This window comes from Mustela erminea, chromosome 14 (genome assembly GCF_009829155.1).
Source record: "Mustela erminea isolate mMusErm1 chromosome 14, mMusErm1.Pri, whole genome shotgun sequence".
Classification (NCBI taxonomy): domain Eukaryota; kingdom Metazoa; phylum Chordata; class Mammalia; order Carnivora; family Mustelidae; genus Mustela; species Mustela erminea.
Genome location: NC_045627.1, coordinates 34,839,291 through 34,861,317, shown reverse-complemented (window position 1 = coordinate 34,861,317; position 22,027 = coordinate 34,839,291). Strand labels below are relative to the sequence as shown.

Genomic DNA, 22,027 nt, shown 5'->3' with positions numbered 1-22,027 from the left:
AGTCTGAAAATTATGACTCCTCATTCTTTCATCCCCATTATATTATACGAAACCTACTGTGTTATTATAGCATATCTAGTCACAACAAAGAATGGTCAAAAAAGTACTAGATATCTTTTCCGTAATGACTACAAGAGCTTTAGCTGGAACAGAAATGGGAAACATAAGGATGAAATTATAGATTATAAGGATTATTAGATTCGAGAAAGGGCTCTATAAGAAGACTACAGAAGGGCTTCATTTGGAGCCTCTAATGTTAGACAAACATCTTTATCCGCTAGTTTAGGGGTAACATCAGGAATAACATTTTAACAGTAAGGATAGTAGTGAGAGTACACTAATGTTGGTGTAAGGATTTATGGTTTGCAAAGCATTTAAATTGTTTCTTCTCTTTCTGTTTTTAGACCCCCCCCTTTTTTTTTAAGTAGGCTCCACACCCAGCATGGAGCTCATTGCAGGACTTGAACTCACAACTCTGAGATCAAGACCTGGACTCTTAACCAACTGAGCCACTCAGGTATCCCATTCAGCCCCATTCGTTTTGTTTTATAATTCTTTTATTTTTTTTATAAACATAAAATGTATTATTAGCCCCAGGGGTACAGGTCTGTGAATCACCGGTTTACACACTTCACAGCACTCACCATAGCACATACCTTCCCCAATGTCCATAACCCCACCACCTTCTCACTAACCCCTCCCCCCAACCACAACCCTCAGTTTGTTTTGCGAGATTAAGAGTCTTTTATGGTTTGTCTCCCTCCGGATCCCATCTTGTTTCATTTATTCTTTTCCTACTCCCCAAACCTCCCATATTGCTTCTCAGCTTCCTCATATCAGGGAGATCATATGATAGTTGTCTTTCTCTGATTGACTTATTTCGCTAAGCATAATATCCTCTAGTTCCATCCACGTCGTCGCAAATCAGCCCCATCATTCTTTTTTTTTTTTTTTTTAAGATTTAATTTATTTATTTGACAGAGAGAGATCACAAGCAGGCAGAGAGGCAGGCAGAGAGAGAGGAGGAAGCAGGCTCCCCGCTGAGCAGAGAGCCCGATGCAGGCCTCGATCCCAGGACCCTGAGATCATGACCTGAGCCGAAGGCAGCGGCCCAACCCACTGAGCCACCCAGGCGCCCAGCCCCATTATTCTTAAGGGCAGATTCAGAGAGGTTCAGAGGCACCCTTGGTCCTGTTTTAATTTTTACTTACAGTTTGGGTTTGGCCAGAACTGGAGGGGGTTCTTTGATGGGTGAAGAAGGCTCAGGGATTTTTGCTGCCTGTCCATTGAATCTTTCCGGGAAAGAATCGGGCCTGGTCTGCTTGGTGGTCACCACACCCTCCTCAGAAGATGCTTCACTTCCTTTGTCATCTTCAGGCAGGTTGAAGTGCACACGGAGCCCAATCCTGGAGCTGGACCGGGGCTCATTGTGGTTCACCAGAACTCCTTCAAGTTTGGGTTTAGGGGCTTGTTCCACAGAAGGGGGCTCTGGGTTGGGTGGGGATGGCTGTTGCTCAGTAACAGCCAGGTTGGTGGTGGAATTGGCCGAGTGAAGAGAACCATTATTTCTGAGGTCTTCGTTTCCTGAAAGGACAATAACAGGACCTGAGCTGTTAGCCTCACCCAGTAAGACTGAGACAGGATTATAACTGAGAGCTGGGCCATGGAGCCAACCAGATGAGTATGTAATGGGAGAATGTTTGTCAGAAACAGTGACATAATCTGGGGCATTAAAGAATGGTGAGGATACAGGGGGGAAAAAAAAATCTAAACTAAAAACCCAAGTACTGGTTTGGAAAGAATATTAGAAGTGTATAAAACACCAAGGGGATGTTTTCTTAAGGACTACAAGAGATAGCAGCAGGGTCATGGGTGATGGTCATAAATGCAACAAGAAAATGAAAATTGGATATTGTTCCATAGTCTAGACTGTTCTGGTCTTCCAGAACCCTTACCTCTTACATCGAGCTGTGCAATGCTTGACACCGTGCCGTATTTGTTGCTTGCTGTACATGTGAAGCACCCAGAGTCTTCTGCAAACACCTCAGCAATGACCAAAGTACAAATCTCCTCTAAATGCCAGTAAAACAGAACAGTTACTGACTTCATTGTGGAAATGGAATTATAAAGGTTACTGATATCAGATAAGGATTCTATAAAGGTCAATATAAGAAGTTGATTCTATGAGTTGTTTGAAAGTAATCAGTCTAAACAATTATCTGATTGGACTGGCTGATGAGCAGGCTCAATGAATCAAAGATGTACAACAGAAAACTCCACATTGACTATTGGCAAGAGGATCTTACGATAACAAAATATCTTAATAAATTGTGAATTCCTGGATCATTTTCTGTTTTTATGTCATCAGTCCAGATGATAAAAATAGAACTGAGAAACAGTAAACTTAAAAAAATCACAAAAACAAATTAGGAGTTAAAGCAAAAGGAGATTTGTGTGAAGTAAAAGGATTAATAAAACATTTTAAAATCTAGGGATTTCACTATGTCTGTGGGGAACTTTTCCACTGAGGTCATTTAAAATGAAGGCCACAATTTAAAACTGGGCAAGAAATATTTTGCTGTGCTGATAGTAATTAGCTGATAGAGTAATTTGAAATTTCAGGTGAAAAAAGAGTGAAAAACATCTTCTCTTTTGCAATACTATGGTAATTCTTACGGATTATTTCAATAGACAGCATGAAACCCCTTTGAATAATGACAAGGGTTATTTTCCATTATTCAAATAATGATTCCATCATCATGGAATTGATTCCCAGATTAAACCATGTGATTATAGCCTAAAATTATTATAGTTAGATATTCCTTGACATGAAGAGAGGTATAGGACAGTAGCATTATCACTCAGTGGACCTGACATGAAAAACAAAATTAACAAAAGCGTTGTTGTATTAGGAGGGACTTGGGAATCTCACTGTTTCACGATAACTGAATTGAATTAGCTGGCCACCTTCTAGGCAACCTGGACCAGAGGCCACAGCAGACAGTGCTGAGTACCTGCTCCAGAGATCTTCACCCTCCTTCCTCCTTCCTAATAGAATCTGGCTTGGTCCACCCTCCTTGGAGAGGTCACATGCTTCAAGGCAACTTGGCCTCTCCCTCTCCCGGTCTCAGGTGGCAAACCCTGACCGGACACGCTAAGTTCTGTTCTTTCTAATTCATGGCATGCACCCTACAACTCCAGTCAATGAAATAGGAGGGAAAGCCTTTTCTCCTTTTTTGGAAGGAAGGAAGGAAAGTCTTTTGGGGAGTCCATGAGAAAGATTTCTTTGCTCTTAGAAGAGAACAAAAGAGTTTTGTTCCTGAATTTTGCCTCTCCAGTGTTGTCTGCGTACAACACTCAGAGCTGTGGCAGCTGTCGTAGGTAGATGAATAAAACAAGACTAAGCCTGAAGACAGTGGAATGGGAAATGGGGAAAAAGCTTGGCCCCCGATGATCTTGGAGATGTAAAATCACGCCATCTTAAGACATTTCTCAGGGCATCTTGCTACGTGAGAAAATACATTTTTCTTAAGACTTAAGCCACTTTTAGTGAGGTCTTCTTCATTGCTGCCAAGAACCCTAAATGATAGAGAGGCAAAGTTTGGTCTGGTGCTTCTCTGTACTTTTTCTTAGCCCTTGGACTGTGCTTCCTTCTCTCTGTTCCCCTTCCCAAACATTTCTACTCTCAGTCTTCAACAACCACTTTCAGAAGATGATCCGATTAATTGATTCACACGACACCGTACCTGTCTGATGAAATAAAGTATTCTGTCTCCAAAGGGTATTTGCATATACAAGATGGAGGAAGACCTCTCTGGCTATGAAGTTTTAGATCACGGAGCTGGGAAAGGCAGTACTTGTTTTGGGAAGGGACCCCTTTTGAGTGCCTCTGAAATGATTCTGTATATGAAATTGCCTAGTGGAAGAGCCTGCTCTGGACAAAAGTGTCAAAACCTGAAATATTTTCAAGGAGAAAAATACCACTCCATTAGCAATGCAAGAATAAGGCTGCTCTGTTCTTTACTTATGTATCCCCAAGGCCCTACGGTAGGGCTGTGCCGTATGGATGGTCCGTGTCTACTTCTGGAATGCCTTTCCATTCAGTTTTCAGAAGAGAGAATTATAATAATGAAATCCCAAATTATCATTCTTACCCAGGGGCACGAATACAATCTAATTTTCCAGGGTGCTCACAGAGAAGTCTTTTCAGATGTTTACACTGTGGTTTGTGAGTAATTTGCATTTTCTAGAGGTTAGAGCTTCACCTACCATCACTCCCATGTCACCTTGGTATCTTCCCAACCAAATCTAATAACACCATGGAGGTTTTATTGATTCTGCAAATTTCAAAATTTGATGGATAAGTTTTAAGACACATAAACCGTGGAATTGGAACTGATCTAGCATCATGTATATTGCTCTGCTCAGTTTTGGGAGGTCACGTGTTGGGGGAAAAAAAAAAAAAAGGAGGGAGAATATTCCTAAGAAACATCCCTTAAAAACCAGGAACTAACTGCATTCATGTTCAGTATTGGACATAAATTCCAAATTTGCATGTGCTCCCCTCTTTTCCTTTTCCTACAGTAATAGCTAGAGTGAGTTGGAATCCTGCTTCTAAAACCCAAATTTTCATTTTTTCCTTGACACCAGTGTAACATCAATATGTTTTACTATTTATGTAAGATATATAAAATCACTGACTTATGTATATATGTTTTTAATATATGTGAAATCACTGGTGCTAACATGTTACCATGCTAACAAATTAAAGTTAAAATGATCCTTACCTGGTTCTGCCATGGATCGAGGTTCTAAAAGAAAAAAAAAAATTAAAAGATTCTAAGCATTTCTTTTACCGAGAGGCCATATTTTCATCAGAAGCTTCCTACGGAATTTCAGTCTCTTTTATACTCATGAGTGATTTGATAAGGTTAATCTGTAAGTGTGGAGGTAAAGCACCAATGACCTTGATGGGGACAGGACAGTTGTCACAGAAGGGCAGCAAGAGAGCTGCTAACCAGATGTTGCCATGTCTCGGGATACACCTGGATTCCACTTGGACACACAAAGCCTTAGGTGAGGAAAAGTGACTGAGTTAGGGATTCAGGAACAGCTTGCTTTTACTGGTACCCTTTCAGCTGTACCTGAAACAAAGTTTGTACAGACTGAGACTCATTCTTGGCAAGGGTTCTCTCACATCCTAATAAAACGTAGACTCTACCTCCTGCTCTAAAGTTTCTAGATCTGATTAATTGATTCACACTACACTGTACCTGCCTGATAAAGTATTCTGTCTCCAAAGGGTATTTGCATATACAAGATGGAGGAAGACCTCTCTGGCTATGAAGTGTTTTCATAGAGAGCCTCAGGGTAGATAACAAAGGAGCAGATTTTTTTTTAAAGATTTTATTTATTTGTTTGACAGACAGAGATCACAAGTAGGCAGAGAGGTAGGCACAGAGAGAGAGGGAAGCAGGCTCCCTGTTGAGCAGAGATCCCAATGCAGGGCTCGATCCCAGGACCCCGGGACCATGACCTGAGCCAAAGGCAAAGGCTTCAACCCACTGAGCCACCCAGGTTCCCAGGAGCAGATTCTTTATCTTAAAATTCTCTGACATTCCTGGAAGTGCCTTCATGGTACTGATTACAGTATACAGGTGTTCAATGGCAGGCATTCAGTAAGAATTGTGGAACTTAAGGGTGCATGGGTGGCTCAGTTGGTTAAGCCGCTGCCTTTGGCTCAGGTCATGATCTCGGGGTCCTGGGATCGAGTCTTGCATCGGGTTCTCTGCTCAGCAGGGAGCCTGCTTCCCTCTCTCTCTCTGCCTGCCTCTCTACCTCCTTGTGATCTCTGCCTGTCAAATAAATAAATAAATAAAATCTTAAAAAAAAAAAAAGAGTTGTGGAACTTAGAACCTGCCACTCTGCTAGAACTGCCCAAGTTTTTTTCTTCTCAAGTTTAAATGGTATTCAGATTATGTTATTGTTGCTGCTACTGTTAAAACCTGATAGCAGTTTGACTCATATATCAGTGATAAGCAGAGACAAATTAACAACAACAAAACAATTACAATGTATTTTATGACCGAAATGGGTCAAGGTGAAAGCAGTACATGATAAGAAAAAGAAGAATTGACCACTTGAATATATAAATAATTCTTACAGTAAAAAAGAAAAAATCTTCAGTATGAAAATGAGCAAAGGATGTGAACAGGTAATTTAGAAATAAGGAAATACAAAGACCCAATAAACATGAAAAAAATTCCATCCCCCCCATTTGCTTAGTGAAGTACAGATTAAAACAAGCGTTCCAATTTTGGACCTATAAAATTAGTGAAAATTTTAAAAATCTTTCATATCCTTTATTAGTGAAGGTATGAGTAAAGGGCATTCCCATGCATTGGTGATTGTAATAAAATATAATTAGAACAACATGTATCCCCCCCTCATTTGGGATAGTCCTGTTTTATTCCTGGGATCTCTGTGTAATTATTAATGGCAATCTCTTTCACTCCCAAAGTCCCAAAATGTCCCAAATTAGATGATCAATTATGTGATTATCCTCAATTTAGTTCAAACTTTTGGGCTGGCATTTTGGCAATATATATTGAAAGCCTAAAAATGGGTGAATTTATAGTAGCAATCCTAGTACTATTTTTTTTTTTTTGAGAATTTATTTTTAAGTAATCCCTACACTCAATGTGGGGCTCCAATCCACAACCTTGAGATCAAGTCATATACTCTACTGACTGAGCCACCCAGGCACCTCTGATACTCTTTATCCTGTAGATATTCACAAATTATTTTTCTTTTACATGCATTGAAGCAATTTACAGAAGTAAGAATCTGTGAACAATTGAAATATTCAATAATAGGAGATTAAATAAACATAAAGTTGATTGTATCGATTTGTTTTTAAAGTATATTTATTAACACGAAAAGATGTTCATGACCTGCTGTGTAAAAAAATCAATTTACAAAAAAGTGTTAGATTTATTTTTATATTTGAAAAACATGCATGGAGAAATTTTTGGAGACTAGACAACACAGTATTATTATTAGGCTTTAGTTTGGAGCATTATGAATACAAGTAATTTTGAAATTCTTTTAATTATATTTTTACTTGGTTGTTAAAAGTTATAGAAATAAATGAATACAATATATTTATAAAAATGATCAGAAAAATAACTTTAAAACATCAACTTACTTTTCTGTAAAATTCTGAAATCTGGAGAATCTTCTATCAAGGTCCCTTCTCTATACCACTCAACTTTAGGAGATGGAGCTCCTTTTACTCTGCATTCAAAGACCACCAGCTGACCTTCAGAGGCTGATAAATTCTGTAACATCTGTAATGAGAAGAATATTGTTAGAACCTAGAAGTATACATTTTTGGAATTTAGTTCCAGTGCCAAATTTTAGAAAAAGATAGTATCGTCTTCATATTTGGATTCTCTCCAAATCTTCTACATCTCCAGCAGTTTCGATTCTGTGGATTATTTTTGAAGATAGAATCATCTGAGCCCATATGAAGCTTTTCCCTCATGATCGTCTTCTTTTTCTTCTCTGTTGCAGTGCCAGACAACTATATTAAATACTAGGTGACACATTGGAAGTTTTGGAAAAATGCTGGCTTTTGGTAAAGTACTTCTGTTCTTAAATGCCCAAGTAGAGTTTAGTTTCCAGAAACAATAACAATTTAAGAAATCTGTGAAAGGATCTATGAGGCATCGTCAACAGAGTAATGTATTTCTCCACACAAGACCGTCACTGTTCGTGAGGTGGAATATCCCTGTGTCTCAAGTAACTGACTCCATTTTCCTGGCTTTGTCTTAATATTGTCTTAATATTGGAATATTGGAATATTTCCAATATTCCTGGAAATGGACTTTTGTTTTGTTTTCTTGTTTTCTTTATGTGTTTTTTAAAGTATAGCTTCAACGATCTCTTGAGGGATATAAAGAATGACAATCTCTATAAAATCATAGTCACAAATAGAGTCTGATGTCATGGTACAGTATGTTGTAATTTTGTTAAAGTATCATTAAATGTTTTTGTGCACATCCATGAAAAAAGTTTACAAAACCACTTCACTTTTGTTTGTTTGTTTCTTGAAAGTGCAGAGCCCAGCGTGGGGCTTGAACTCTCGATCCTGAGATCAAGATCTGTGATGAGATCAAGAGTCGGACCCTCAACTCACTGAGCGACCCAGATGCCCCTACAAAACCACTTTGAACTGTATCATATCAATATATTCTATAATAGAATCTACCAGAGAATGGCACTCACAGTTTCCATTCACAACCAGTCTTTCACTCATGATTTGTGAGCTTAAAGGCACACATTCTGGGGCACCTGGGTGGCTCAGTCGGTTAAGTGTCTGCCTTAGGCTCAGTTCATGATTCCAGCAGGGAGCCTGCTTCCTCCCCACTGCTTGTGCCCTCCACCTCTCTCTCTTTCTCTCTAATAAATAAAAATCTTTTTAAAAAAGTCACACATTCGTTTGTGTAGTTGGTACTTTATTTGACTTGAGAAAGAGAGAGAGACAGAGGGAAATAAAGATAAAGGGTAGGGGAGGGGGGAGAGGGGGAATAGAGGGAGAGAGAATTTCTCAAGCTGACTCCAAGCTAAGCATGGAGCCTGAGGCTGGGTTTGAACCCAGGACCGTGAGATCACAACCTGAGCCTAAGCCAAGAGTCCAATGCTTAACCTGCTGAGCAGCCCAGGTGCCTCTTGTACTTCATTTGATTATGAAATTCTTCTTTGGCATGTGTGTGGGCATATTACTGTTTTTTTCATATTATTGTTTTTAATGTTGGAGCAAACATTATAAACATGGAAAGATTATGATTAAATTCCTCTACAAGCTCTATTAGTAACAAATGCTGCAAGGCTTTCTATTATTACTATTTGGAGATCTGCTTTAAGGAAATATTGGCTTCTGCATCAGAGAAAGGGAAAGCTGTATTTAGCTACTTTTTTGCTTTTGTCATTCACGTTTTATAAATATTCTGTGATTATTTATAGATATATAAATGATAGTATGATAGTATGTTCATGGCATGGCCCCATCATATTTATGACATTTGTCTAAGGGTGAGAATAACCACACAGCCTTAGTTAGCTATGTATAGTAGATGACTTTTACCTCGGAGGTATGTAAGTTGATATTGGGAAAGCCAGGGGGCGCTGTAGTTCAACATTAGTGTTCAGTTCTTTTGCACTCTCCAATTTGTTTGCTGAAGTAATTCAAGATGAGATTTGTACCGAGGGGTCTCTGAATTAATAAGGAACTATTTAATAAACAAAAACAATAACAACCCCCTCCCCCAAAATACCTTCTTATTCTTTATCTACCCCAAAGAACAACTTCTAGTGACAAGAAAGGAATGTTCTTAGTAAGCAGGGAACATCAAGGAGTCTTGGGTACTCCTGGCAAGCTGGTGGATATGCCCTCCACCTTGACATCTGATCAGATTCTGTGTAACATGGCAGCTTTGAGGCTGAGTGAAAATTTTAACGCAGTCAGACATCTCCCTGGGATTCATATGAGATAGAGTTTCATTCCTTGAGGCAAACAAATTAGAAAAACAGACCAAGGGGGAAAAAGTGGTGGTGGAAGAAGGGATTGAATAAATTAAATATGGCATCCTTTTTAAGTGGGTGTAAGAAGAATGAGGGCTCTCTATATGTTCTGACATGGCTTGCAGTTCAGATACATCAGCCAATTCTCAATCTGCAGAGGCTACACCAAATGAATATACTTGAGAATATGTTGCTCACAGTTGAGACCAACTTTAATTGGTTGTAATTGCTCACTTGACATTGAAGGTCAAGACCTGTGTTCTATTTGAGAGTCCAGCCAAGATACCTCAGATACTACATTAATATGCCTGCTAAGTGTCTGTGATATGAGATGCAAACTCATTCTATTTGATACATCATCAATACTCAGTAGGAGAGGTGCCAAGGGTCATCTTACAAGCCACGCAAAAAAAGTTTTTGAAAGTCACAGTTTGAAGGACGATGATAGTTGTTATTGCTGAAGACCGTTTTTCTACAAAAGTCTCATGAGAAGGAACCAACTCACACCAGGGTCCAAACCAATCACACCATTTGAACATAGTGCAGATGGTGCGATATTCAACAGGCGAGTAGGTTTTAGGGTGTTACTAATGGCGCAATGTCACCAGACCTGATCAGAATCATTTTGACTCCACTGAAAATGAATAAGATAAATGAAATGTTCCCCAACTAACAAAGATTTAATTAGTCTAAACTAGGAATTATGGATTTGGACTAAAGTTCTTAAACTGAGGGTTTACAACCTCCTGAGGTAAACAGTATCCAAAGGGCAAATCTGTCTTGTGTGTCATCACCACTGATCACCTGGAAAGAATTCTTTGTAGGGTGATTTGACAGCACAAAGCCTTTAGAAGCATTTCTTCCATAACCATTTGATATGGGACTTTTTTTTTTTCCCTCTATTCCTCCTAAAGATACTCTGAGGCCAAAAAACAATGAAAGCAATAATTCTTTATTTAGTTGAAATGGAAGTTATTCACCACTGGATCAATATTACTATGTGCCAGGCTCTGTGCCAGGTGCTTTAAATGTGAGCTGAAAGGAGTTAGTTTGTGCTTAGATTTATGCTCAAAAATATAATATAGGGATAACCTTGAGAAAGGACGTCTCCCTTATTGGTTAAAAGATAACAGCTATAAGGTTCATACTGTTATTCTATTCTTTTTTTTTTTTAAAGATTTTATTTATTATTTGACAGAGAGAGACAATAAGAGAGGGAACACAGGCAGGGGGAGTGGGAGAGGGAGAAGCAGGCTTCTTGTCGAACAGGGAGCCCAATTCAGAACTTGATCCCAGGACTCTGGGATCATGACCTGAGCCAAAGGCAGATGCTTAACTGACTGAGCTACCCAGATGCTACCCCGACTTTTTTTTTTTTTTAAAGAGTTGGTTGGGGGGAAACAGGTGGGAGGGAGAGGAAATCTAAAGCAGGCGCCACACCCAGTGCGAGCCCCACACAGGGTCCAATCTCACAATCCTGAGATCATGACCTCAGCCAAAATCAAGAGTTGGATGCCTAGCTGACTGAGCCACCCAGGTACCCCAGTTTATTCCTTTTTTAATCCAGTTGATATTTGTGTACCTTGGGAGAGAGAGGCTGCAAGTGAATGTGTATAGTGCTTTAGGCTGGAGTTGGTTCAAAGGAGTTTGGATAAAGAAGTGTTTGATGGAAGACCTTTTTATCCCCTTGGTGGGTGCAGACGCCCAGAGCAACAGTTGAGCCAGAAAGTTTATGGCATTGTTGGGCTGGGGAGGGCTGGGGGAGAGGCATGTAATCTTTAGAAATCTGGATCCGGCCACTGGCCCAGTTATTTCAGGGTTTTCCTGCTTCTGCTATTATATAATGAGGTGCTCTTCAAATTTTCACTTCCCCTGCCCCCCTGCACTCTTCAAATTACTGCTGAAGCAGCTGGAGCCAGGGCGGCTGGAGCCTTGAAAGCTGGCCAGGGCAGCTGCTGCCGGATTGGGAGCCACGGGAGCAGTTAGATTCTAATCTAATTTGATCATCTACCTCCCTTCGCACTCAAGAAGTGTGAGCTCTGTTTTCTCCCCCATAAATAGAGGTGAGAGTGCTTTTGATACTGTATAGAAGATGGAAGATAGTCTATTTCCATAAAATATTTTTTAAAAATATAGGCATCACCTAGAAGTAGAGCAGTGAACCAGATATGGTAGTCTCTCAAGCTACCACTGTTTTGCTGGGCAGCCCTCCTTTTCATTTCAACCTTCTTTAAAAAGAAGATAATGCTAGTACTTCCCTATCACCAAAGGAGGCACAAGGAGTTAAATAAAACTCTGCTTTCTAATTTTTGCTTTAGAAAAATAGCTTCTGGCCATTACTGGCAAAGAAATGCTTTGTTGGGCAGTATAGAAAATCAATCACAGGCGTTGGAATGCCAGAAGTCCCTAAAGAAGTAAATACAGCAGGAATAACCCAAACAAACGTATGATCAGCTCTCATGGCCCATGCCATGTGATTACCATCATCGGTGGCCCTGACTCAGAAATTTCCTGACACTGGCAGTGACTATGACCTCAATTCTGCCCTCACTGGTGGAAACAAACGCAAGCACACCATTGCTGATAAGTCTGCCTGGAATCTGAGCCACAGCCTATCCTATCCCTGTGCCCTACGTCTGAGCAATCCTGAGCCCATTTATGGAGGCAAAAGCACATCTCCTGAGGGCTGAGAAAGCCTACTCAGAGTTTGGGTCTTTGTATCAAGGACTGTTTTCCTAATGTTTTTGGAGATTTACCTAACAAACGCCATACACGGATGGTCCCCGACTTTATATGGTTCAACTTACAATTTTTTCAAATTTACGATGATGCCCAAGGGATACACGTTCAGCAGAAACTGCGAAAGATTTTGAATTTTTTATCTTTTCCTGGCCTAGCGATATGCCCTGTGCTCCTCTCTTGTGATGACAGATAGGAAGGCTGAGTGGCAGCCTTCCGTCAGCCATGCCGTCACGAAGGCAAACAACCAATACCCTGACAACCATTCTGTAAGCATCCAACCTTTCTGTTTTTCACTTTCAGTACAGTATTCAACAAATTCTACAAGATATTCAACATTTTACGATAGAATAGGCTTTCTATTAGATGGTTTTGCCCAGTTGCAGGCTGATGTAAGTGTTCTGAGCATGTTTAAAGTGGGCTAGGCAAAGCTAGGTGTACTCAATGCATTTGGACCTATGATATTCTCAAGTTTTACCAGGTTTACTGGGATGTAACTAATGACTAATTTATTTTCCCATTTTTATTTGTCAAAGCAAATATGAATCTGCCCATGAGAGTATCTAATTGCAAGGAGGTATCAGAGTCACCACACAAAAGCCACTACGCCTGTTCATTTAACCAGCCCATGAAAATTAAATGTAAAGAAGTGCTAAAGTCCTATTGGATTTATTGGAATAATATGGCTTTGGACCCATTTTTCCTTCATGGACTTCCATCTAGATATTGGAGATAGCCTTCAAGGTGCTTGTGTGTGTGCAAACAACTTCATTAGTGTGCTAATTGTCGTTCCAAAGGTATGTACCCGGTGATTCAGATGCAGGGAAGACAGAACACCTGGGAAGATTTGAAAGTGAGCAGGAGACAAGGACGCCTGTCTGGTGTTTGGCTGGGCAGGTGGTGGTGAGGAAGAGGAGAGAGGACACTTTAGCTGGTACTGGGTATAAATTATTTATTCTGTGGTTTAGTTGCTTTTGAAGAGTTAGCACTATCTCTAGGGTGTGACAAAAGGGCATGAAAAATTAAAACGTCCCAATTTGGGGTGCCTGGATGGCTCAGTCAGTTAACTGTCTGCCTTTGGCTCAGATCTTGATCTCAGGGTCCTGGGATTGGGCCTGTGTTGGGCTCCCTGCTCAGTGGAGAGTCTGCATCTCCCTCTTCTCCTGCCGCTCTCCCTTCTTCGTGTTCTCTTGCTCTCTCTCAAATAAAAAAATAAAATCTTTTTTAAAAGTCCAGATTCTGTGGCACATAAGCTCTGTTTTAAGGCTAGGTGACTTAGTATTGAAATAAGAGATAATTAGAGGTAGCTCTGTTGGCTGTATTACACACATGTGCATGCCCATATGTTTGCATGTGTGCATGCGCACACACACACACACACACACACACACACACACATCTATACAAAGGTCTACTTATAACTCTTCTTCAAAATCTTGTATTCTCTAAGTCATAGAAATGTTGCTTTCCTACCTCAAATCTCTGAAAATAGTAAGGCTGAAATTCCAAAAGCAGATTACAAGAAATGAACCTGATACATGGAGAGGCATCTTGCTTCACATAAGAATGTCTGCCCAACTGATATGAATATGGATAAACGTCACTCTAGACTCTGCTTGACTTTGGAAAACCATCTGAGATGAGGTGATACAATAGAACTTTCCTAAAACTGGTGTTTCCGTGGAAGTTGTGCATTTAGCTCTTTCTTCGGGGTTCATACTCTTTGGACAATATGCCATTTTTGCCATTTTGCTCTAAACCATGATTTCTCAGCCTCAGGACAATTGATAATTTGGACTGGATGATTCTTTATTGTGGGAGGTGTAGAAGCTGCTTTTAGGCCACAGGCTTGAGCAATGGTTGAAGGGCCTACCTAGCTGAATGCAAAGAGGCTCATTAAACCATAGTTCCTAACTGACCAATGGGCTCCTTACTACCTGGCATACTTCCTAAGATTACCAAAAAGGGAAAATTCCATACATCTCCATACACCCTCACTCTACCCTATAACCATAGCTCCTGACCACTGTCTCGTAGACAGTCTCTTCTTTGCTGTCCTGCCCGCAGCTCCCTTGCAGGTTAGTCAACTTCCATCCATGGTTAACTTCCATCTCCTTTGTTCAGCCTTGGCTGAATTTTTTTTTACCACACACAGCCACTGGCCCCCACCCAATCAGGACACCCCCAAAGAGGCTGTCATTGTGTACATCACAGGATGGTTAGCAGCATCTCTGGATGCCTACAGCACAATCTCCTGGTGCTGACCACCAACAATATCTACAAACATTGCAAACGTCTCCTGTGGGGCAAAGTTAACTCTGATTGAGAACCGCTGCTCTAAACTAAAGCATACTTCTGACAGGACAAAATCTCTTTGGGCCTCCCTTTGGCATTCATAAACACAATAAGCTGTAAATCCAGGTATGGATTTCACCATGTGGGCTTCATAACACCAAAAAAAAAAAACCCGTGGCTCAATTTTCGCCTTTAAATTTATTGTCTCGGGCAACACATAAACAAAGCATGTTATATAAAGGTAGGAATAATAGACTGGGAATTGGGAGAACTTGTTTCTAGTCCCGATTCTGCCACTAACTCGCTTTCTGACCTTGGGTAAACTGCCTCAAGTCCCTGGCCCTCCCTTGTGTTTTCATTTGTAAATGAAGTGCTTGAGTAAATTTTCCAGTTCTGAATACAAAGATTGTGAGACTCAGAATTTGATGCCACCACAATAGTTGATACGTAGACTAGAAGAAGAAAGTTCTTTGTCCTAGAGTGTTCCTTTTTGTTAAGCCTCCTAAGATCATTTAACCCCATCGCCTTAAACACTAGAGACATGTGCCTGCAACTGGATTCTTCTGAGGAGTGGCTAGAAACTTACCACCTGACTCTTAGGTGTGGCTACTTCATTTAGCAGCAATTAGTCGGCCATATAGAGATCAATGTGGTGAGTGGTGGAAGACATTCCTCTCATTATGCAAACCAGTATTAAAAATCTGGGACTTGAAATGACCTGGTAACAACTACCAAAACTCCCCAAACCCTATATAGTAATTATTAAAGACCAAAATCCTGAGTTAAGTCAGTAAATCTTGGATCCTACAATTTTGTGGGGGTACTGTGCTTTGTTTAAAGCCATGACAGAAAGAAGGAATATTTTGATTACCTTTGTAAACACAGGAGCTGCAATGATAGGTTTTCCATCCAATCCTTGCAGATAGTTGGTAGGGCTCTGACACTATTAGAAGGGAACCAACAATAGATTCATTGTCACCATGATTACTACCTAGATGATAGATAAAACAAGTCTATAGCATTTTGTATATGCAATTATTCTAAAACCAAAAGACTGACCTTTCTAAGTCTATGAACCACAGACTTCAAATTTGATACTGAATTGATTGTATTTCTTTCTAGGTCATGGTGGTTATAAATAAGTGCTGTCTATCCCCCACAGCCTCAACATACAGAGAGAGCTCTACTGGTTATAATAAACCCTAAACCCCTGAGGAAGTTCCATAAAACCTGAGTCTCTACATACCACAGCTTGAAAACTACTGGGTTAGAACTAAAATGTGACCCCTCTACATTATTAAATGGATTAAATAAGAAACTCTGTTTGAACTTTTTTTTAAGTTGCAGATTAATATGTTTACTCATACACAAATAAATATATCAATAACATATTACAAATACACTTAGATTAGTATGACTTCATATTTTAAAAATATTATATATATTCATATACATGCACAGAAAATGCCTAGAACTATCTGCTAGCAACTATTAACAAAAGGTACCTCTGAGGAGTTGGAGCATGGGAGTCATATCTTGACTAAGGTTTTTACTGAATATACTTCTATATCTTTTGAATGTTTTTACAATATGCATGCATTATAATCATCATCATTATCATAATCATCATTAACTTGAAGGATGAGAGCATTAAATGCTTTCTAAAAAAATCATTTCCTGGTTGTTGTATCTTAGAAAGTAGAATTATTTGCAGCTCCATGAAACTGAGTTTCATGATATAGTGTCCTGCTTGGGCCAGTGTGAGAGCTGACAGCTCTTTGTATACCTAACCAATGCCCTTCATTAAACTGGAATATCAAGACTACTTAGTAAAGAGTTTCTTTTCCCGTGAAATCTGCCTATGAAGCTAGAGAATATGTTCCCACAACAATAACAAACACCATTATTATGATGGTGGAAGTGTGTTGCCCAAAGTCATGAGGTTGCCACAGAGGAGAATACAATCATGCCGTACAGGATGGCCATGGTCACAGTGCCTGCTCATCACAGTCCATGGCACCTGTGTTTCACTTAGACTCTATACCTGTTGGACGGCTGACACCCTGGGCTGGGCCACCACATGCTGGGCTTGGGGTGCTGCTGAAGGAATGGCTGCAGAAGTACTGGGAGTAGATGATACCTCTTTTGGCTTCTGGATTCTGAGAAATGATTAAAATATAGATTTTAAAACAGACCTGTCATTGTTTTTGAAAATTCTTTCAGAAAAGCTAGTAATGTCATCACTTGTTATAAGTTAGATGTACTGAAATTTTTTGTTCAACAATATTCCACAAATGCTTACACTTCTTTAATATACACTTTTAAAAAATATTTTTATTTATTTATCTGAGAAAGAAGGAGAGAAAGTGCACAAGGAGGGTAAGAGAGAGAGTGAGAGGGAGAGGGAGAAGCAGACTTCCTGCTGAGCAGAGAGCTGGATGCAAGACTCCATCCTAGGAGCTCAAGATCACCACCTGAGCCAAAGGCAGAAGCTTAACCAACTGAGCCACCCAGGTGCCCCTTTTTACTATACATGTTGATAGGTAATGTCAACAGGAAGATGGTAAGATGCCACTACTGTCCTTGAGTTAGTTGCCCTCAGCTGGGGACTTAAGAATATTCATAACTAACGGAGATTCAAGCAAGACAATTACAGAAGATAATTACTTGAGATTTTTGTTGTCGTTGTATTTTCCCTCCCCCTTTCATTCCAAGTAAAAGTCCAGGCTTCATAAACATTTGCTTCTGGCATTTTGGCGTGGCATAAAGCAGAAATAGCCTGAGTCAACAAGCTCAAGTTTACGCGAATTAAATTAAATTAAAAAGATTATTTGAAGGGCAAGAGAGCCAGGAAGTAGTCACAAGAAGACTGTGGAGGGGAGATTATTTTAGTTTTGCTGTGAAGAAGAGAGAGGTCTGAGGATCTTGTCAGAGAGTCTGATAAGAGGGAGAACCAGAGTTCAGAGGGGATGGCAACCCCTCTAATTAAAAGACTCCCAGTCTTACTTAAGGTATCAGTCCCCCAGCATGTCAGGAGGCAACAAAGCGCTGGACTTGAAGGGACCTTGAGGTCTGGGAGATAAGACTCCCTCCCATATCCCATAGGGATTGATGACTGATGACAGGATGGGCTTCCCTTTTGTCCAGTTGTTACCTCCCTCTTCCTCAGATCCTTTATCTCTAAAATGTGGAAATAATTCTTACTTCAAAGGTTTTTTGTGAGGGTTAAAAAAGGTAATTCATGTAAGATGATTAGAGCAGTGTTTAATATCAAACACAATGTCCATGTCTCTCTCTCTCTCTCTATATATATATATATTATTTTTGTACAGCTGTGGAGGAGGAAAGGGATGGCCAATAATGAGTGATCGAATTTTTTTCCCAGCCCAGAAGGGTGGGGTCTCAGAAACAAAATTATGTAGTGATGCAGAGGCTATCTGTGTCCCCAAAGCATCCATCTTCTTCTTCTACAATAATAGAATTCCTGATTTCCTTATATGGCTATTCTAAATAAAGACTGCATTTCTTGACCTTCATTAATCTAGGTATGGCCCCATGACTACTCTCTAGTCATGGGATGTGAAGGATAGTGATGTATGTTGATCTAAGGGAAATGACCTTAAGAAGGGGGTGGGGAATGCCCTTCATTATTTGTAATCTGAGACTAAGATGAAGCTATCCCTTAGAATGAAATGAAGCTGGAAGCCACTGGAACCCAGTGAAATGTAGAGCCATTCTACCAGCCAAATCCATATGTTTATGTGAGTGAGAAATAAATATCTCTCTTATTTACATTACTGTCATTTGGGGTGTGTATTACACAGAACTGAAGCTAAATCCTAACTACCAAAAGTAGATTTAAAGAAAATAATCAACCGAGATATTTCTTACTTATTCAAGTTTGTATATTAAAATTCCTACCCATGAGGCTTATAAACCATGTTATGAGAGACTTGAGGAAGAAGTTAGGAATGTGCGGTGGAGGAAGAGTTTATTAGAGAACTTGACTGTGTCTTAAAGGATACATAGTTTTCCAGGCAGAGGGGATAGGGCTTTCCTAGCAAAGTGAACGTCTTGAACAAAGGGATGAACATAAACTATACATTGTTTGAATGAGAGAGGAGCCATGTAGGGAACGTGAGGTCGCAGAAAGGAGGAGGAAGAAGCAGGAAAGCCTGGTTGATATTCTACTCAATCGGGTTTTGTATGTCATGTTAATTTTTTTTTAATGTTGTTCATGTTGTGTTTGTTTGTTTGAGATTTTATTTACTTATTTGACACAGAGAGAGTGAATACAAGCAGGGGGAGCAGCAGGCAAAGGGAGAAGGAGAAGCAGGCTCCCTGCTGGGCAAGGAGCCCAGTGCAATATGGGTTCATCCGAGGACCCTCAGACCATGATCTGAGCTGAAGGTAGACATTTAACTGACTGAGCCATCCAGGCGCCCCTTGTGCTTGGTTTTTATTTTCCCATTGATAATACATTTTTTTTTTTTTTAAGTTAGGGAAATGAGAGGATCAGAATTATCATTTAGAAAATGTTTGGTTAGACCTGTACCCCTGGGGATAAAAATATATGTTTATAAAAAATAAAAAATTAAAAAAAAAAAAAAGAAAAAAAAAGAAAATGTCTGGTTGTAGTTTGGAGGCCATGAGAGGGAGAAAAGGGCTGGAGCAACCATAAGGAGGTGGCTGGCATAAAGAGGCAGGAAGGAAGTAGGAATTGACCAAAAGCCACGAGAACAATAAGGAAGAGTTAAAAGAGAGAAGCCATTTACTCTGGTTATGAACTTTCATATCTGTGAAAAAACTAAAAGCAAATTATTGTTTCTATTCCAAGGCAAGCATACACAAAGGTATTTTAAAGACTAAGATATGGGGCCTGGGTAGCTCAGTGGGTTAAAGCCTGTGTCTTCAGCTCAGGTCATAATCCCAGGGTCCTGGGATCGAGCTCCACATTGGTCTCTTTGCTTGGTGGGGAGCCTGCTTCCCTTCCTCTCTCTCTGCCTGCCTCTCTGCCTACTTGTGATCTCTGTCTGCCAAATAAATAAATAAAATCTTTAAAAAAATAAAATTAAAAAAAAATAAAGACTAAGACATGATCTCTGCCCTGAAGGAGCTTTCCCTCTGCAGGGGAGGACAGAATTTGCAAACACAAGTCAACAACTCTAACCAGTCTTCCAAATGTTGTTTGTTTCAGGTAATCTCAGAGAATGGAATTTGCATCCGTTTCAGGTCCCATGTCTTCTGTCTACAGTTTCCTCTGCCTGAAAATGCTCTTTCCTTCCTTGTTTGGGGGTGTCCACCTACTGCTCTTTTAAGACTCAGCTCAAGGTCACCAGCTCTGTGAAGCCTTTCCAGACCCTTCCCAACCAATAAAGAGACCTTTGTGCCAAGTCCAATACACCCTGCCCATGGTTATATCATTACACGTTATTACTTGCTTTCTATATGCTTGGTATACATCTCTTGCTATATTTGCTATGTATTTCCCTCTAGTAGACTCTCAAAACCTCTCAAAAGTAGGAAGCATTTGATTTTTCTTATTATACATTGTGTCTAATGAAGTGCCTGGTGTAGAGTAGGTGCTTAACTGATGGTTGGGAAAGTAAAGAATGGATACTAAGTATAATAATAAATAAATAAATAACAAAACAGTACTAAGTATAATTGTCTAACAAAAAGGTTATGACTTACATCACTCACATATATAATTTAAGGTAACCAGGTTTTGTGTCTTTATGAATGCTAATATCTAGTCACAAAACATGAATTTTTTTGAAGCACTAGGCTATTTGCTTTTTATTCTGTAGATATAAGTATGATATAGCATGATGATATAAGTATGATGACAGGTGATACCTCATTTTTAAAATATTGGTAATATTAAAATTCTTCTTCTAGGAAAGACTTAAAGCAAAAGAAGTAGAGTTCTCTAAAACCACTCAATATTTACTTTTTGAGGTCAGACCATGGAGCCACCCTTTTCAAGTTCTACTAAACCAAATAGCAACTTTCTTAGGATCTGAGGATGCTAAAGCCATAAGATAGAAAATTAGAATTACCGATTCATCTCTTCCTTGTTAGGGTCCCCTTCTGAGTCAGAAGAAGAAACCCCTGGAAAAGTAAAAACAAGACATGAAATCTTAAAGACGATAATTTCTTAAACCAGTTCCTAGGCATTTGAAGACCTACAGAATTTCAGACCTAGATATGAACTCAGTGATTTCCTACACTAACACCCAATTTGACAGATGAGATACAGATCCTATGTAGTTGAAGGACTTGTTCAAGGTCACATGGCCAGTTAGTGACAAAGTTCAAATTAACCGGCCTAAATATCAAATGTACTTATATTTAAAACACCTGCTTATGCCTCTAACAGAGCCATTTTTGTAGACCTTTTATGCTGTCCATAAATCCTCTTGCTTTTGGCCTACACAGATTAAATAAAAGGAGGATTACATTGGATTCTGAACATTGTAGGTGTAGGTGGATGCTCTTCCGCCCAACCCTAATATTAACAAGTCATACTTCATCTTGGGAGTGGGGGTGTTTGAAGCCCTATTGCCACAAATTTAAAAAATCAGCAATCCAATCTCAGCACAGCTAGCAAAGCTTTGATCTCGGCTTTACTTCTCAAGATAGTGAATTCCAGGAAGATATAACTGAGCTAAATCTGTCAGATTATGTCACACTTCTGCTCAGAATCCTCTACAGCTTCCCATCTCCCTTAGAGTAAAAGCCAGAGTCCTTACAATGACCTACAAAGACCAACATGATCTGTTTACCTGTCTCCTCCCCACTTTACCCCACCTTGAACTTCTGACTTCATCTGTTACTTTTCTCTTTGTTTCTTCCATCCAGGACACATTGGTTCATCTCTATACCTAAACACAGGGTCACTCCCATCTCAGGGTCAGTGTACTACTGATTTCTCCATTTAGAGTAGTTTTCCCTTGAATATCATTGTGGCTCACTCCCTGCCTTCCTCCAGGTCTTCACTCATGTCACCTGGATAGTGAGGTCCTCCCTGACTACGCTATGTGTAGAACGATAGCGTCCCCCACCCACACACTCATGCATGTGCACACTCAAGCAAATATGCACACATATGTGTATTTCCTATCCCTTTTTCTTGCTTTCTATTTCTTCGGTAGTGTTACCTATACTGTGAGATACAGAAAATATATCTATTGGTCTCTGCCCCCAGTTCCCAGCACAGAGCTGCTAAAACTCTTATAATTTCCCAAGTCATGAGCATATCTTGTTCTAATATTTGTCTTTGAACCCCATAGAACTAAAACTCTTATAAACTTTTAAGTGATAAGAGCACAAGAGCATCTTTTGTTCTAATGAAGTGACTCTGGTTGGCTCTAATGAAGTGACTCTGGTTGGCTCCAGAAAGACC

The 22,027-nt window shown here is 39.8% G+C and overlaps 1 protein-coding gene across 2 annotated transcripts in view; it reads right to left on the bottom strand.

Annotated features, from left to right (window-relative positions):
- MYPN (myopalladin) overlaps positions 1–22,027 on the bottom strand; it is a 100,892-nt gene that overhangs the window by 40,566 nt on the left and 38,299 nt on the right. For both annotated transcript variants that reach the window (XM_032313418.1, XM_032313419.1), the window contains 7 exons: positions 20,682–20,733; positions 16,664–16,778; positions 15,491–15,562; positions 7,208–7,349; positions 4,788–4,811; positions 1,956–2,072; positions 1,212–1,584 (listed from right to left, as the gene is read on the bottom strand). In XM_032313418.1, coding sequence (XP_032169309.1) covers positions 1,212–1,584; positions 1,956–2,072; positions 4,788–4,811; positions 7,208–7,349; positions 15,491–15,562; positions 16,664–16,778; positions 20,682–20,733 — 895 coding nt within the window. The remainder of the gene's footprint in view (positions 1–1,211; positions 1,585–1,955; positions 2,073–4,787; positions 4,812–7,207; positions 7,350–15,490; positions 15,563–16,663; positions 16,779–20,681; positions 20,734–22,027) is intronic.